Raw genomic sequence first — 16208 nt, forward strand, 5'->3', positions numbered from 1 at the left:
AATGCCTCAATAATGAGATTATCCTGGGTTTATCTGAATTCTATTGTAATACTTTAGAAGTGTTATTTGGCTCACCAACGATAGAACTATGTTTGCATTGACCTGTTGTTCCTTATTGATAATAAACATTTGTAACAAAAAATGACTGAATAATCAGTTTTGATGTCTTTGGTAGTTCAAACGTATGTATGTGTAACTATAGGCAGGTTCTCAAGTTTGAACCATCTAATAACATGACAAAATGAAATATTGAAAGTAGGATTTAATAATCATAATACTGCTTTATTGTGAACCTTTATTACAAACAAAAATACAGTCCCAACTTTGTGAAATTGAATAAAAAATAAGAGAGAAATATATTCTGGTTAATGTGATTTCAGCTAAGGTTCTTTCAGTCTTTCATTAGTGACATACAAATTTTCAGTCAATAAGTTACGAGTTACTTTCACTATATTTACAAATTAAATTCAAGCCCACAATCTAGGAAGGGATAGTCAAAGGCAATAATTATCAGTTAAGTAATTTAATAACTTCTACAGGATCTCAACCTGTTAATGGTGCTGCAGTTTACAATATAGGTCACTGGCCAAACATTAGGAGTAGTTACACTTCCACAAAGTTTAACTTTACCATCTGTTGATGATCACTGAGGACATACATCGTCTCCTTGATGCTTGTCAGAAAAAGCAAATGACTTGGATATAGTTGTACTCAAACTCATAGTAACAGTGAAATAGATTTTCCACTTTTATCAGACCGACGATAAAAACATACCCAGAAGTTCCATATTTCTTTAGGTTTCTTACATTTACCTTAAGACTATGTTGAGAAGATTAAGTGGAGCTTTCCCTAAACAAGCATTTTATGACAGCAGGCTTTACAGTATGTTGCAACTACAGACACCTAAGTAGTAAATCAATGCAAATTTATAACTTTAAGGGAATTTATTAAAGCTCTATTTTATAGGACTCTTGAAACAGGAGCTCTATAAAAATATCTTTGCATAATCACTTCTTTTGCAAGGAAACCTCTGCAAAGATAACGTGGCCAAACCAAAACATTACTTCCAAGTGTTCCTTAGAATTTTCTTAAGTGTCAGCATTCAGTGTTCACATTGTGTACAAAATTTCAATGGCATCAAATTATGACAAAGTGTATCAGTCTTACACAAAGTATGTTTTAAGGTTAAGTATGTGAGAAGGCTAATATTTAAAAATATCTCAACTTATAGTGGAATGTGCTTGTGCAGAAAACCTCTTCAGTACTGTTAACCTAGATTTGGAAACTGGTGTGAAGACTGCTGCGAAACTTAGAGCAGAACACATTTACGTCTTTTCTTAGGTTCAGGTGGCTCCAGGGCAGCCAGTATTGCCTCATCAAACACATTCTTTAATCCTTTCTGTGGAAACAAAACATTAATATTCAAAACAGAGCCATTTTCTGGAAATATGCGAGCGCAAAAGAAAGCTGAGTAAAAATGGAGCATGGCAATCAAAATTTTCATTTATTGAAATAACATTATACAAGTCTCCCCTCGTGATCAAGTTGTCTTAAAGACAAAAGCCTGTGAAAATTTTGATGCTGCAGTAGAAAAAAAAAAAGATATTACTGTCAAAGACAGTAGCACTGATGCTTAAATAGGGTACAACGGATGAGCTCAATGCTAATGTAAGGGAATGTTTGCTTAACAAAAAAAAAAAACAACAACAAAAAACCCCAACAAAAACAAAAACAACCCACCACCCCTCAAAGACATGTCAGGTTACACAGACTCGTCCGCAAGGTGAAGAACTAAAGATTGGCACCATCGTCAATAGGCAGCATGGACAATTATTGAGATTAGTTGAAAAGAAAGCACACATGAAACAAAGGAAAAAGGTTAATGGGTACAGAGGTTTAAAGTTTGAAAGAGCATGGGGCTTATTTTAGTAACAGACATTTGTTTACAATGAATGAGCAGCATACGATCGAGAGGCAAAGCAAGATTCAAGAAGACATCAGAACAAGCAGCATTTTCTCTTTCTCTGAGTTTCGGGGGGCTCTAAAGCAGCTAGGATAGCCTCATCAAATACGTTCTTCAATCCCCGCTACAGCAAGAGGAAAAGGAAGAAGAAAGACAGGTACACAGTGTTAGATGGGAGTTTTTAGGTAAGTGGTGTTAGCAAAACATAAGCACTTCTACCCATGTTAAGAGATTGCATTCAGAAACATGCTTGTTACAGCAGTTTTTAGTGTATTGTGTAATGAGAGATCTTACCTGTGTTAGAGCAGAGCACTCAACATATTTGACTGCCTTAAGGTCACGAGCCAGCTTTTCTGCTGTCTCAGGAGTGATTGGCTTTTGTTTGTTCTTGGCTAACTTCTCCACTGTAGACGGGTCATCACGCAAGTCAATCTGAGTGCCTACCAACAGGAAAGGGGTCTTGGGACAGTGGTGAGTTATCTCAGGAACCCACTGGTGGGGAAAAAACAAAACAAACTCATCAAAAACAGGGATCTACAGATTATTTTACATGACTGCCAGAAAATGCACTGCATTTTCATAAACTTTTCTATTATTGGAGGACCACAGAGAAAAAGAAACCCACAAACTAACCAGATATTTCTACAATTCCTAAAATTAAAATAGGCACTTTCAATTTCTCCATTATTTTTACAAGGGGTCGTCACATTTTAATTTGGTCCAAAATTGACTTAGCATAGATTTTACACCTGCTGTTAAAGTCCCATTTATCCAGGCTTAGAACCAGCGGTAAGAGTACAGGCCGGGTTTTGTGTCTTCAGTAGAGAATGTGTTAACCAAACCATGTTATCTTAATTTTCACATAACATGTATGGCTGAATTACATACTACAACAGATTGTAAAAGATAAAAAAAATAAATAAAATACAGTCTTGAAATCACAGCACAACATTGTAACCTAGTTCACTGACAGAAAAAAAAAAACGAAAGAGAACATGTGGAACACACAGAGAGAAAAAACAAACAAACAAAACATGCATACATTAGGTATATATTTGCATATTTCACATTTCATTAAAATTAGTGCGTGTGACTGAGCTGCATGTGTATGAACGTGTTGTGAGGTTATGTGGAAATGTGAGGCTCTATTCAGTCCAAATTGATATTTTTACAGGATAGAGCGATAGGGGGGGAAAAGCTACAATAATAAAACTAGAACCATCACTACTATTGCTAAACTATGCTCGTCATAACCTTGGACACCACGGATGGCTCAGGATGATCCTCATTAGAAGTAGCCATGGTGGCACAGAAAGGGTCAAGCAGTGTTTCTGCTCTGTGTGCAATAAATCTTTCTTTTATCTCTAAAGTTATTGCATATTGTTTACAATTCTACTTATCTAGACCAGTTAAAGTTGTTTTGGGCGGCCCTCACATCCTATAGTGGGAGGCCACTACATGAGGGTTAGAGGTATTGGTCTAGTGGGATGTTGGTGAATCCATATCAGTGACTTGGCATTTCTCCCCACAAAACCTGTTCCAAAGTGATCAAAGTATAAATTATCCAGCAACTGAGAAAAGAAAGAAAGAGAGAAAGAAAGAAATGGGAGGGAGCAGCAAGAGTTGTCTGGTTCTTGAAACAAACAAACAAAAAAAAAAATCCCCCCAACCTCTTTTATTAGGACCATTATCTGTGGTAACATGATCTGCTTGTTGTCTTTGTCTTCATTATCAGTATTTCACGTTCTTTACTATTTTGACCATTTTGGAATTTCTCAGGTTACGGGGTTTCAATAACCAAAAAAATTCTGTATTTAGAATAAAATCATATACCTTTTCTTTCACATTCTCAAACGAGGAAGGTGAAACAACTGAGAAACACACTAAGAAGACATCAGTCTGCGGGTAGCTTAGAGGTCGTAACCGGTCATAATCCTCCTGACCTAAGGAGAGACCACACACATACACATAAATAATTGACCAAGAGACAGACTAAATAAAACTAACACATTTAACTAAAAGTGGAACTAAAATGAATTGTACCTGCAGTGTCAAATAAGCCAAGGGTGTATGGTTCACCCCCAATCATTACAGTTACTGCATAGTTGTCAAACACCTGCGATAGAATAAGTTACATGTCAGAATATTTTGAACCACGATGCACATTGAAGTGAAAACATTTATTTTTTGTTTGTGAAAACTTACTGTTGGTACATATTCTGAGGGGAATTTATTGGTGGTGTATGAAATCAACAGACAGGTTTTTCCCACTGCTCCATCACCCACCACCACACACTTGATAGTCTGCATCTCTGTGCTTTCTGAAGCTGCTGGCAATCACGTTTATCACGTTACCTGCAAGGAGGAGGTGACAACTGACGAAGGTTAGGCCAATATTCAATATTTTAGACACCTAGAGACAATATTAAGCTATTAAAATGTTCTGTCGTATCCACTGCGAATAACTTCTTAATGAGACGATGGAACCCAAGTAGAACAGCGGAGTTTTCTAGAATTAAACAGCTAAGAGTCACACCCAGCTATCAACAACATTGTCTGAAGGCTAACGTTAGCTAATGACTTGCTTACTCATTTAAATTACCTTCCCACGTTTAGTGTATGTAAACATTTTTTTAGATTAGTCACAAAATGTGGCGATAACTACTTAAATAATTACTGGCAACTGAATCATGTTTGCGCATCATTTAGCAAACTCTGCTAACGCAATGCTAACTTGTTAGCTAGTTTAGCAGCCGGATAACGTAAGGGTGTAAACAAACGCTCCATTAGTTTCTATGAGGTCAATGTAGAAAAGCGTAGTTCACAAACAAAATCGGACGACTGCACAACTTCCCAATATGCCAGTTACATGTTTTAGCTACGTACCCGTGTCCCTCTTGTGTCACTGCTAGCTAACGTAAGCAGTCTGTTTCGCCGGGCGTTGGCACCAGCGAGCAAAAACTTGGTACAGCCAGTATGCGAGTAGCGACTTCCACTACGACTTTCAAGCGAGACGGAATAATACCGGACAACAGTTTCAAAGTAAAAAATTTACATGTTGCTACAAAACCCATTCATTGTAAAAGCTAGTTCTCTAAACCTGAAAGTAAAATTTTTTATTCTAAGGCGTTTTCTTTGTATATAGGTTTAATATGATGCACGAACTCTTTTGCATGACGCTTCAAACGTTCCTTTCTGTGCTTTTAGACTGAAAGGTGACTTCCTCTCACGTTGTTATAAGATACGTAGTATCTTGAGACGAGGTTAAGCGCGAGGTTCATGCTGCAGAAGTTATGATGTCATCTTCTTAAATTCCTCTCACCTTGTATCCCCTCCCGGTGGTATTGTAAACTTAACACAGTATCCGAATGACTTCATAAAATTTACATGTGATTGTGATATGCGTATGAATAAGAAGATTATTATATTTATTTAGCATCGATTTTGCTACGAAAATTGGAAATCAGAGCAGTGATTAATTGAAATGTCTTGAAACATACATGAAAATACAGAAATAATGGCAAAACAGAGGTTTTGCAACACCAGTGAGCTTGAAAATCAATATTTGATATATCCACCTTTATTATTCAACACAGCATCAACTCTTTAAGGCAAGCAGTTTCTTTAACCAGCCTTCATGAGGCTAGGCTTGTTGAAGGACATATAAAGCTCTTCTTCGGATTCTTTGGATATTGGCTGCCTTTTGTTGGCTGTTGCCAATCAGATGCTTTGGTGCCCAGTTCTTGTGCAGTTCGTTAGACCTCAGCCTTTTTTTTTTGAGTTTCCCCTCCACAAGAATGACTTCTTGACACAAACCCTTCCACTGAGAACATTTCGGATGAGGCTGAAAGTCCAGATGCATTACTCAGGTCCTGTACCAAGTTTTTGCAATGTTTTTTTTTCTTCTTTTTTCTCATTTTGTAAGAAAAATAATCTCAGATACTGTTCATCTGCTGTTGTTTTTTTGTTTGTTTTTAAGACACAGTTAACAAATTTGCCAAGTTACAATTTTATGCCTTTTAAAACGAATCATCTTAAAGCAAAGATATTTGAATAAATTACTTACTTACCAGGCTACTGGTAAGTAAGTAATTTATTTTAGTTACTAGTAACTAAGTATCTAGCAATGCAACCTAAAATTGGTTCTTTGCTATGTTGTCTGTTATGTGCAGAGGTGGGAAAAGTACAGATGCTAGTGTTAACAGTACTCCAGTATGAGTTGAACTGCTGATTCTGTCACTTAAAAGATGTTACCGCCTTTATGCTCGCCTGTCTTATGGTGAGGTACTGCAGCTACAGTTTATGGGATGTTGTGCCAAAAAATAAATGAATAAAAACACCATCCCCCTTCAACCCCGGACTATGGCACACACAGACTTTTGTATCTTTCATCTCTTTTTATGCCGCATCTCCTGGTGACTAACATGCAAACATAATTGCCTTTCACATGTTATTGTTTAGACTCAAATCAGTTTGAAGTTTGAAGGCTTGCAGTGTTTTAAAATAACAACTCCTCTCAAATGCGTTAAACTAAAAGTAACGAGTCTGTTTTGAAAATGTTAAGAGAACAAAGTACAGATATTTGTTTAAAATGTAGGGAATAAAAGTAAAAAGTTGTTAGTAAAATCAATACTCAAGTAATGTACAGATACTTGAAAATTCTACTTAAGTGCAATAACAAAGTATTTGTACTTTGTTGCTTCACACCTCTGGTTATGTGTAGACCCAACACTGGTTCAGCCCTTGAGTTCAAAGCCTTTTTTATTCTTGAATGAGCCATATGTCAGTGTTTAAGTGGCTTATCAAACAAAAAAAGATTCCTCTGAAAATAAGTGAAAAAAACAGCTAATTTCTGAATTGGAACTTTGAAAGACTCTTGGAAAGCCTGACCTTTGCTATTGGTTAAGACTTTAAGCAATAGCATGGAATAAAAAAAAAGAGGAGAAAATGGGTCCTTGGAAACTGAATAAAATGAAACAAGGGGTGGCTGAAAACTGTTGTATTAAACCAGTAATTCTCAATCTATGGTATGCGTACCACTGGTGGTACGTGGGCTCCCTCTAGTGGTACGCAAGAAGTCTCTCCCAAAATTGTAAGATTAAATAATATACCATGTTCTGATTGAGGGATTTCTGAAAAATTAAAATGTACAGTTCTGCTATCCCTTCTGACATAAATTAAGACAGAAAACGAAACAGTTTTTTACGGTTACTGAAGTTGGGCTAGCTGTTATATAATGATGTGCTACGTGGTGGCTCACTATACAGCTGTGGTTAGCATAATATAAACAGAGTGAAGCTGGAGGATGAATGCTAACTTTTTTCCACTTGATAAAGTTAACGCGATGGTTCCCGATGGTTAGGGACAAATGTAATCACATGGCAGGATGCTGTAAACGGACCAAACTTCAGTCAGAGAAAAACTGAGATAATCAAACTACAATATGAGGTTAGTCATTAATATATTGCTGCATGGGCTGGGCAGTAGTCAGTTAGTTACATCGTAAGGTTTTAAAAACTGAGCTTTAATTGAATAGTGGTGATAAAAACTGAGAGAGGCCGACAGTGATTGCTAACTTTTTAGGGGCTTGTTCAGAATAAATGGAACAAGATACAAAGCATTAAAACATGTTAAAAACAGGAAGCGGGGTTTGTCAACTCATCACTTAAAGACGGGATATCCCACCTGCTGTGAATGTTTTAATGCAGTACAGTTGTTATTATTATCACTTGTCACATCCTGTTTATGACAATAACATTCATATAAGAAATAAAATTGTCTCATGTAAACAGTATATGGTGTTAAATAGGCCTATACTACTGTACTATAATGTGGGTCATAAGGGTGGTACTTTAAGAGCCATATATTTTATAAGGTGGTACTCATTGTGAAAGTTTGAGAACCACTGCATTAAACAATGTATTTCTTGTCTCAAAACTGTACTCACATTCCCACATGCACACTGAAATAGCTATTGGGTCTGGGTTATACAACCTAGAAGACTAAAATGAAATGTTTCACCTAAACCTTATAGTCCGTTTTTACATATGAAGGGAATGGTGTTTTTTCTTCTCTCATGACAGAAATTATTTTACACAAACAGCTGGAAGAGCACAGGTGTGAATAATGATATTAGTCAGACAGCTTTAGTGCTATGGTGCTGATATTTTGAATACTGACTTACTTTTACATTGACATAGCTACTGGAACGTGTGACAAATACCTGATATCTGCAGTTAAAAAGGTTTCAGAGATGTTGTTGTCCACCCCCACCTGCACGAGGGACACAATATCAAAGGCAACACATATTGCAGCACAGCGAGAGAATAAATGATTCAATGCCTCTGAGATAAAGTGAACATTATATTTTTCTATAAAATAAGATTAAATGCAGGGTTATTGAATTAGATTGTATAGGGGTGTAATGGCAATGAACACCAGTCATAGATGTTCAACGTCTTACAGCCATTACTACCAGGGTAATCAAATCTGCTTGACAATGATCACTAATCATCACTGCTTCTCTTTGTGTGCATAATATGGGAAAATTTTGAGGAATTTCAGTGTAATCCACTTTTGATTATCACTTTAACAAGTTTACATAAATTAACTTGGATAGTAACTCATTTCAGCTCCAGGTAACCTGTTAGACTATTATGTATTACTGAGGGCAAGAAGCAAAAGTCAAGCAAGCGTGAAACTATATTATTGCAATCCTCAAATAACTTTAGAGAGATCCTAATGATCCAACCTACTTATTGTGAGTGTTTTGACTTTTAGAAGGAGCTCCTCACAATAGTTCACCCTGTGTTTGAATATGAAGAAAATTTTATTCCACATGGTTTTCAGATCTCTGGAATGCAATATTGACAGAAATCTTAGATATCAGAGATTCATCGCAGAAGAGAATAACAATCATCGTGCCCGCCCATATGAGATCTGCAAATAAATTAAGTGAAAGCCAAGGGCCCTCTAGGATTTGAGGCTGTTAATTTTAAGCTGATAGGATATTCAATAGTTGAGCCTAAAGTTATCTTAGGCACTGACATTAAAATGAATGACATTTAAATCATTTAAATACTTAGAAAAAACAAAAGAGTCTGAAAGCCTCTTTTTCATTTGGTTTATTTTCAGCTCAGGTCACACATTGAATGAACATCCACTGGAAGAATAGTTTTAGTAGGATTTTGTTAATACCAATTTACCCATGTTTCCTTTTGAAAATGATGACAGTGTAAGACTTAATCTATTAATGTATAGGTTCTGAGGGTAAAATGGTTGTCATAGTCATATTTTCCTTGCAGTCTTTATTCTCCATTCAGCGATATGTGTTGATGCCAAAGAACACAGCATCAAAATAAAGAGAATCCAACGTAGAGTCACCCACGAACTAGATTTAAAATAAATAAATAAATAAATAAATTATACGTACTACTATCTGTTACTATTTTTGTACTGGACAGATGATTATTCTAATGTTTACTACTACATATAAAGAGTTGATGGTGATATAGTAAACAGTTTAATAGCCTTAGACTCTTCTCACCTTTTTTCATCTTGAATTGGAGTAATTTGTGTGCTGGTGGTTGGGGTTGTCACTGTGGATAAGAAGACTTTGCATTAAAAGTCAGTAAATGATATTCTTGATATTAATACTGACTTTCCCCTTATAATCGCATTAGAAAGCAGTTCAGAGCGTTATCAGGTGTTTTCAACAGATGTTGAGAACAAGAAATAATCTGATATCTAATAATAACATAATATCTTATAAGCTAATGGAAATAATGAGAAATAACAATTAAATTTGAAAGTGGAAAAATTCAAATATCAGAAATGACCATTTTTACAATATAGCTTTTGTTAAAGTTTAATCATCTTTTATATACAATATATTTTCTGCTCCATACTACCTACTAGATGACAAGCAGTGTAATTTAAAAGGTGTTCTCAGACTCATATGCTAATAGTTAGAAGGTCAAATCAAAGGTACAACTTGTGGTTGGGTTATATTTCGCTGTGGTGGAGCAACATTAAAAAATCCCCACCACAATTATGATCAGTCTTTGATTAAGATGTTGATAAATTGTCAGTGTCTCAGATGAATATAGATGGTCACCTAGATTTGAAAATTATAAGAATCTTACTCAGAAACGTACTTGGTCGTTCAGATGACAAACAACATGATTGTGAGGCAAACAATGTGTTGTTTAACTAGTTTAGCCAAAAGGTTCAGACAACACTCGAGCTGGCCTTTCTAGAGTAGTAATAGATTACATTTACAACTTTAAAGTTTGGTGATTATTCTGTGTAATCAAAGAAAGAAACTACTGAATCAGCAATAGCACATCTGATGATAAAGTATCTGAAGCTGAAGTTTACCTGCTTGGGAGACGAGGAGGCTGACACCAGTAAAGATATTTCTTCCAGGAGTCGCAATGACACACCAGTACTTATCTTCGTCACTTTGTCTGATAGATGTCATAGTCACACTGAACACTCCCACTTCCTTATCATCAGCAATGAAGGTTCTGTTGGTAGAACGGTTCTTTGGTGTCTTTACCACTATCCTGCAAAACTCATATATCTTTCCTCTGCACCAGTACTTTGTGTTTTCTTTGTACTGAAGGTCATACTGACAAGGCACCTTTACAGACCCTCTGTTTGTTGCTTTTACCACCTCTGGAGCTGAAAGCAGAAGTGATTCCGCTGCATGCTGTATTATCCACAACAACAAACAGAAAGCTGGACCTGCAAAATCCCAAACCATTTAACATCACATGTTAATCAGATAAGTGTGCAATTGAAGAAAAAAATGGCAAGGCAAGTACTTTTGATAGATTACCATTAAATAGGCAGACAAATGTTCCAGAGGTCCTCATGGTCGTTATGAAAAGTTAAAGGGTAAGAAAACACCAGCTAGGCAACTTCTCCTTTGGTCTTGCGCAGTAATGTCATACTGTGTCATACTCTCCCATTGCTCAAAATACCACAGCCAAATGACAGGAAATTCTTGACATCCCGATAAACAAAGACACAGGACTAGGCAACAACAGGCAACAACGCAAAAGAAAGAATGTTTGAATGAAGGGCAAGTTTTCATCTGTATTAGTCCCTTAAATGGAAGTGTCACTGAAGAAAAAGTCAAAGTTGATTAAAGTAATCACCTTCATCCTATAATACATTTTTTATCCTGCTGGAAGATGCTTTTTAGTGTGTCCATACCAAATATGTATGAGAGTTTTAGCAATGTGAGTGTCTAAGTTGTAGAATAAAACTGAGGTACAGGGGGGCAGGAGGGGACAAAGGAGGAATGCCTCCCCTGACCCTCAGTGATGCACCTGTACCTAAAGACCTTGCATGTGTGATGGTGGGATGGTGTGGGAGGAGGGATTCAATTGAGGATGGGGAGGAAAGGTTGTTAATCCCATATTGTATAATTAATCTGTCAAATGGAATAAAGTCTGTTCCTTCAAATATATGTTTCAAGTATTTAATTCCTTTACAACTCCAATCTGGGAAGTTAATCATATTATTGTTCTGTTGTATGTCAGGGTTGTTCCAAATGGGTGTAGGTTTGGATGTGATTAATGAAGAGCCAGTCATTTTTAGAAACGCCCACCATACTGTCAGAGAGGAGCTGATATTGATACTTTTAAAGCATATATGTCGTTTGATGTTTGAACTAATGAATTGTAGGTCAGAAATCTCTATAATATTGCATAGTGCCTGTCTACGTGTAGCTAGGGCTCATCTGACAGGGCATGTTTTAACCATCCTGAGATGACTTGTAGTCTGTTGGCTAAGAAGTACTGTTTAAGTTAGGCAGATCTAGTCCTCCTTCATCCTTGGTCTTTGTAGAGTTTTTAAGCTGATGCGTGGGGGTTTATCTTTCCAAAGGAATTTAAAAATAGAAGATTCCAGAGATCCAAATCAGTCTGGTGGTGGCTTACTCAGGATCATTGAGAATGAATAAGTGATTCTTTGCAAGACCATCATTTTCATTGAAGCAACCCTTCCCATGAGTGATATGGGTACCGATTTCCATCTAGCCAGATCATTTTATGCCCTTAATCACTATTTCCTCCTGATTTGCTGCTCCTAGTGGTTCGATTAAAAACTGCAAACAGTGAAGGGGAGAGTGGGCGTCCCTGCCTTGTGCCTTTCTGGTGACAGAAGCTGGAGGATGTTTGGTCATTTGTCCTGACACATGCTGTTGGAGAATTATATAATACTTTTAACGAGTTTAGGAAAGACTTTCCAAAACCAAATTTTTGGAAGCTGTAAATAACAATTTCCAGTGTTTTTGCTACGTGAATGGTCTATCAAATTAAGTAAGTTGGGTCTTTGTACTAAGAATTGTGTGTGTGTGTGTGTGTGTGTGTGTGTGTGTGTTTAATGAATAATTTCATTGAATTCTAGTTTTGTTTGTCATATTTTCTTCAATATTTCCTGTCCCTGGAAGGACACATAGGCTTCTTCTAAAGATTTGATGATTTCGTATAATTTCTGAATATGTTTGTTTTCTCTTTTTATGTGATGAGAATTAAATCATTTTACCTCTCATCACAGCTTTCCCTGCTTCCCAGAGAACAGATGCTGATGTTCCAGGCAGGTCACTACAGTCTAAATATAAAGCCCACTCTTTTTTAAAATATTTAATAAAATCTTCATCTTTAAGCAATGATGTATTAAATCTCCAGCTTTTACTTGCCGGAATGATCTTCTTATGTATTAGAATTAAAGATACAGGAATATGATCACTGACAGCTATCGGGTGTATCTCAGTGTCTGAAGTGTCATTCAACAGTGAGCTGCTGACTTGGAAATAATCCAGACAAGAGTAGGAGTCATGGACATATGAGGAGAAGATATATTCCTTACGGCTGGGGTGAAGGGAACGCCATGTGTCGCAAAGTCCGGAATGCCTCATGTACTGTTTAGCTATATTTGTGAACAGCCAGTTGTGCTGAGTTCCTGCTGTATTGAGCCTGTCCATTTCTTCATTTAGTCCAAAGTTGAGGTGGCCCCCAAGAACAAGTGAGCAATCTAGGTGTTCAATAAAATAGCGTGGAAGAATGAGGGGTCATCAACATTTGGGCCATATATACTTACAATACATAACTTTTTGTTAAGTATAGATAATTTAATTAAGAATCTTAGCTAGGTTAGGTAGGAATCTTAGGTAGATCGAGAAGGTAGATTAAGAATATACCTTCTCGATCTTCTTCATCTGGCTGCTCCCTTTAGGAGTGGCCACAGCAGATGATCTGTGGTTCGAGCCACTTCACCCGTTGCCTACTGGTGGTGGTCAGAGCGTCAGTATCTGGCAGCCTCACCTCTGTCAGTGCGCCTCAGGGCAGCTGTAGCTACAATGTAGCTTGCCATCACCAGTGTGTGAATGGGTGGATGACTGAACGTGTAAAGCGCTTTGGGGTCCTTAGGGACTAGTAAAGTACTATACAAATACAGGCCATTTACCATTTACCATCTCACTCCATCTCACCATCTCAATTTTCAGTTCAATTTAATGTTATGTCTAAAGTGCCAAATCACAACAAGAGTTGCCTTGAAGTGCTTTATATTAGCATTGTAGGGTAGAGACCCTACAATAATACAAACATAATACAATAATACGAATCCCCAGTAATTTCCTGTGTCACACCACCAACCCTCTGCATGTCCTCCTTCACTACATCCATGAATACAGTGTCATCTGCAAACATTATAGTCCACAAACTCCTCTCTAACCTCATCTGTTAATCTGGCAACCTCACAAACATGAATGGGCTTCCTGATGGTTTCCTAATGTAATCGCACCACCGCTTTAAACCCATCTGTCACTCTGACCACACATCCTAATACTGTCCTCATATAGTTGTCTCAATATCCTAATGTCATGCAGTACCATAGTTCCTCTTATAGCACCCTTATTTCTAGAGACTTACACATTGATTCACTGCTTTACTCTATGCCTTTAAGGGCTCTCTATCTATCATGCACACACTCACACTTTTAGGATCAAACCAACAACCATCAGGTTGGTAGCTGGAAGGCTCTAACTACTGAGTCACAGCTGCTGTAGGACATGGCAAGTAAATAAGAAAACATGGCAACAGAATGTAACAGTGAGAAAAGCCTTCATTTTGCAATGTATGAGGAAGAGATTTTTGTTTGACAGTCAAGTAAAGAAAGATTTTGTCACTGCTGTGTACTCTCCTGCCAGTAAGTAGTTGTATAGTCTTCGGTTGCTGTAGTTGTTTGTTTAGTATCCTTGTCCTGCTGAATGATGAACTGCTGTCCAATATGCTTTATGTGTTTGGCTGAATCTGAGCACACAGACTGCTCTCCTATAATTCTGCATTCATCCTGTTGCTTCTGTCAGCAGTGAGATCATCAATAAATGCCAGTGGGGGCCAGCTACATTGGCAGCCATATGGCCAAACCCTAACAGAAACTCGACCGTGTTTGACAGATAACAGAGTATGCTTTGGGCCATGAGGTATTTTGTGTTTTTTTTTTACCCTCTCCATTGTCCTGATCATTTTCAATTCAATTCAATTTAGTTTTATTTATACTGCAATGCACTGTATATTCTAAGGTAGACAATAAAATAGTACAACAGAGAAAAACCCAGCAATCATATGACCCCTATTGAGCAAGTGGGAAGGAAAAACTCCAGCAGAACCAGGCTCAGGGAGGGGCGGTCATCTGCTGTGACCGTTGGGGTGAGGGGAGGAAGACAGGACAAGACTAGACTAGATTAATAATAACTAATGATTAAATGAAGAGAGCTGTATAACACATTATAACTGGAAAAGGTGGCTGAAGAAAATACTCAGTGCATCATGGGAATCTCCGAGTCTACACCTATTGCAGCGTAACTAAGGGAGGATTCAGGGTCATGTGATCCAGCCCTACCTATATGCTTTAGCAAAAAGGAAAGTTTTAAGGTTAATCATAGAAGTAGGGATGGTGTCTGTCTCCTGAATTCAAATTGGGAATCTAGTAAGCATTTTGGATCAAATGAAGGCTTTTCAGGGAGTTTTTAGGACATCCCGATAATAACAAATTACAGTAGTCCAGCCTTGAAGTAATAAATGCATGAACTAATTATTGGCGTCACTCCGAGACAGGATGTTACTCATTGTAGAGATATTGCACAAATGGAACAAAGAAGTCCTACATATGTCTTTAACATGTGCACTGAAGGAAATATCCTCTTCAAAAATGACTCCAAGATTCATCACACTGTTCTGGGATAAATATTTCTAAGATTTTTATGGCCAAGTACAATAACCTCAGTTTTATCAGAATTTTTGTCTCTTAAAAGTTGTTTTTTTTCCTTCACCATCAAAACGTATTTCAGTTGTCCAATATTTTGTGCTCCATGGTTTACCAGCTTATTTACCATTTTCCAATGTTTTGTGGGGGGTTTATGTGTGTTTTTTTGTTTTGTTTTTTTAGAACACACTCAGCTGGTTCTTTTGGCCAAACAGCTCACCTTGATAGATTAATGCTTTCCTCATTATTGTCTCCAGCATTTTTAAAATTTACTGAGCTTCTTTTATATGAAGTAACAGCTTAGTAACCAAATGTTCTTCTACTTGTACTTGTTTCAAAAAGAAATACTTAAAGATACACCAACTCAAAAGCCTTCTACTAAAAGAAAAAGAAATAAATTTATCTAGATGCTTACAGTGTGAACTGTTTTCAGAGTGCTGGAAACAATTCAATTGTTTGTGAGATTCGGTTTTCTGGGACTTTATACTTTAGGGGAACAAAAGAGAAGAACTGTGCCCTCTGCATATAAACTCGGTTGTTCTGTTGATTTAAAATAAAAGTGCTGTGTATAATTTCTGTTACTTTATTTCCATATATAAGTTAAATGACCTGGCATAAGCCATGCAAAGCAATGGACAGAGCACAAGAGGGTTGAACAAGAGAGTGCAGGCAGGGTGGAGTGGGTGGAAACGAATATTAAGGGTGATTTGTAATAGAAGGATAGCAGCAAGTACAAACAGGGAAGTTTAAAAGATGTCAGTGAGATCTGATACGATTTATCCGACGATTTGGAGATGCTGGCACTAACAAAAAGACAGGAGGCTGAGTCAGAGGTGGCAGAGATGAAAATGCTAAGTTTTTTGTTGGGAGTGACCAGATCTATCCATCCATCTGTCTTGCTCTTAATGATTTTTATGTTCATGTAAAGCATCAGAAATCTGCCTTTTATTCGTTGTCATCTCTT

General features: G+C 37.1%; 2 protein-coding genes across 4 annotated transcripts; both read right to left on the minus strand.

The window, feature by feature from the left end:
• Positions 1 to 256: 256 nt before the first annotated feature.
• Positions 257 to 4976, minus strand: LOC309696521 (cell division control protein 42 homolog). 2 transcript variants are annotated; one of them, XM_082517776.1, is made up of 6 exons: positions 4850 to 4976; positions 4169 to 4318; positions 4007 to 4079; positions 3797 to 3906; positions 2258 to 2455; positions 257 to 1399 (listed from the first exon to the last, which is right to left on the minus strand). In XM_082517776.1, the coding sequence occupies exons 2-6, from the start codon at positions 4271 to 4273 to the stop codon at positions 1310 to 1312; spliced, it is 576 nt and encodes a 191-aa protein (XP_082373902.1). In that variant the 5' UTR covers positions 4274 to 4318; positions 4850 to 4976; the 3' UTR covers positions 257 to 1309. The 2 variants fall into 2 exon arrangements, with proteins under 2 accessions (XP_082373902.1, XP_082373903.1); XM_082517777.1 differs by lacking the exon at positions 257 to 1399 and adding an exon at positions 1479 to 2087 and having other exon boundaries at positions 4850 to 4975.
• A 309-nt stretch (positions 4977 to 5285) lies between these two features.
• LOC309696522 (CMRF35-like molecule 3) lies at positions 5286 to 11009 on the minus strand. Of its 2 annotated transcripts, none has more exons than XM_082517779.1 (4): positions 10806 to 11009; positions 10343 to 10711; positions 9510 to 9561; positions 5286 to 8236 (listed from the first exon to the last, which is right to left on the minus strand). In XM_082517779.1, the coding sequence occupies exons 1-4, from the start codon at positions 10840 to 10842 to the stop codon at positions 8200 to 8202; spliced, it is 495 nt and encodes a 164-aa protein (XP_082373905.1). In that variant the 5' UTR covers positions 10843 to 11009; the 3' UTR covers positions 5286 to 8199. The 2 variants fall into 2 exon arrangements, with proteins under 2 accessions (XP_082373905.1, XP_082373904.1); XM_082517778.1 differs by lacking the exon at positions 5286 to 8236 and adding an exon at positions 9072 to 9353 and having other exon boundaries at positions 10806 to 10986.
• Positions 11010 to 16208: the final 5199 nt, after the last annotated feature.

Source organism: Aulonocara stuartgranti (assembly GCF_965226115.1).
Source record: "Aulonocara stuartgranti genome assembly, chromosome: 20".
NCBI classification, from domain to species: Eukaryota; Metazoa; Chordata; class Actinopteri; order Cichliformes; family Cichlidae; genus Aulonocara; species Aulonocara stuartgranti.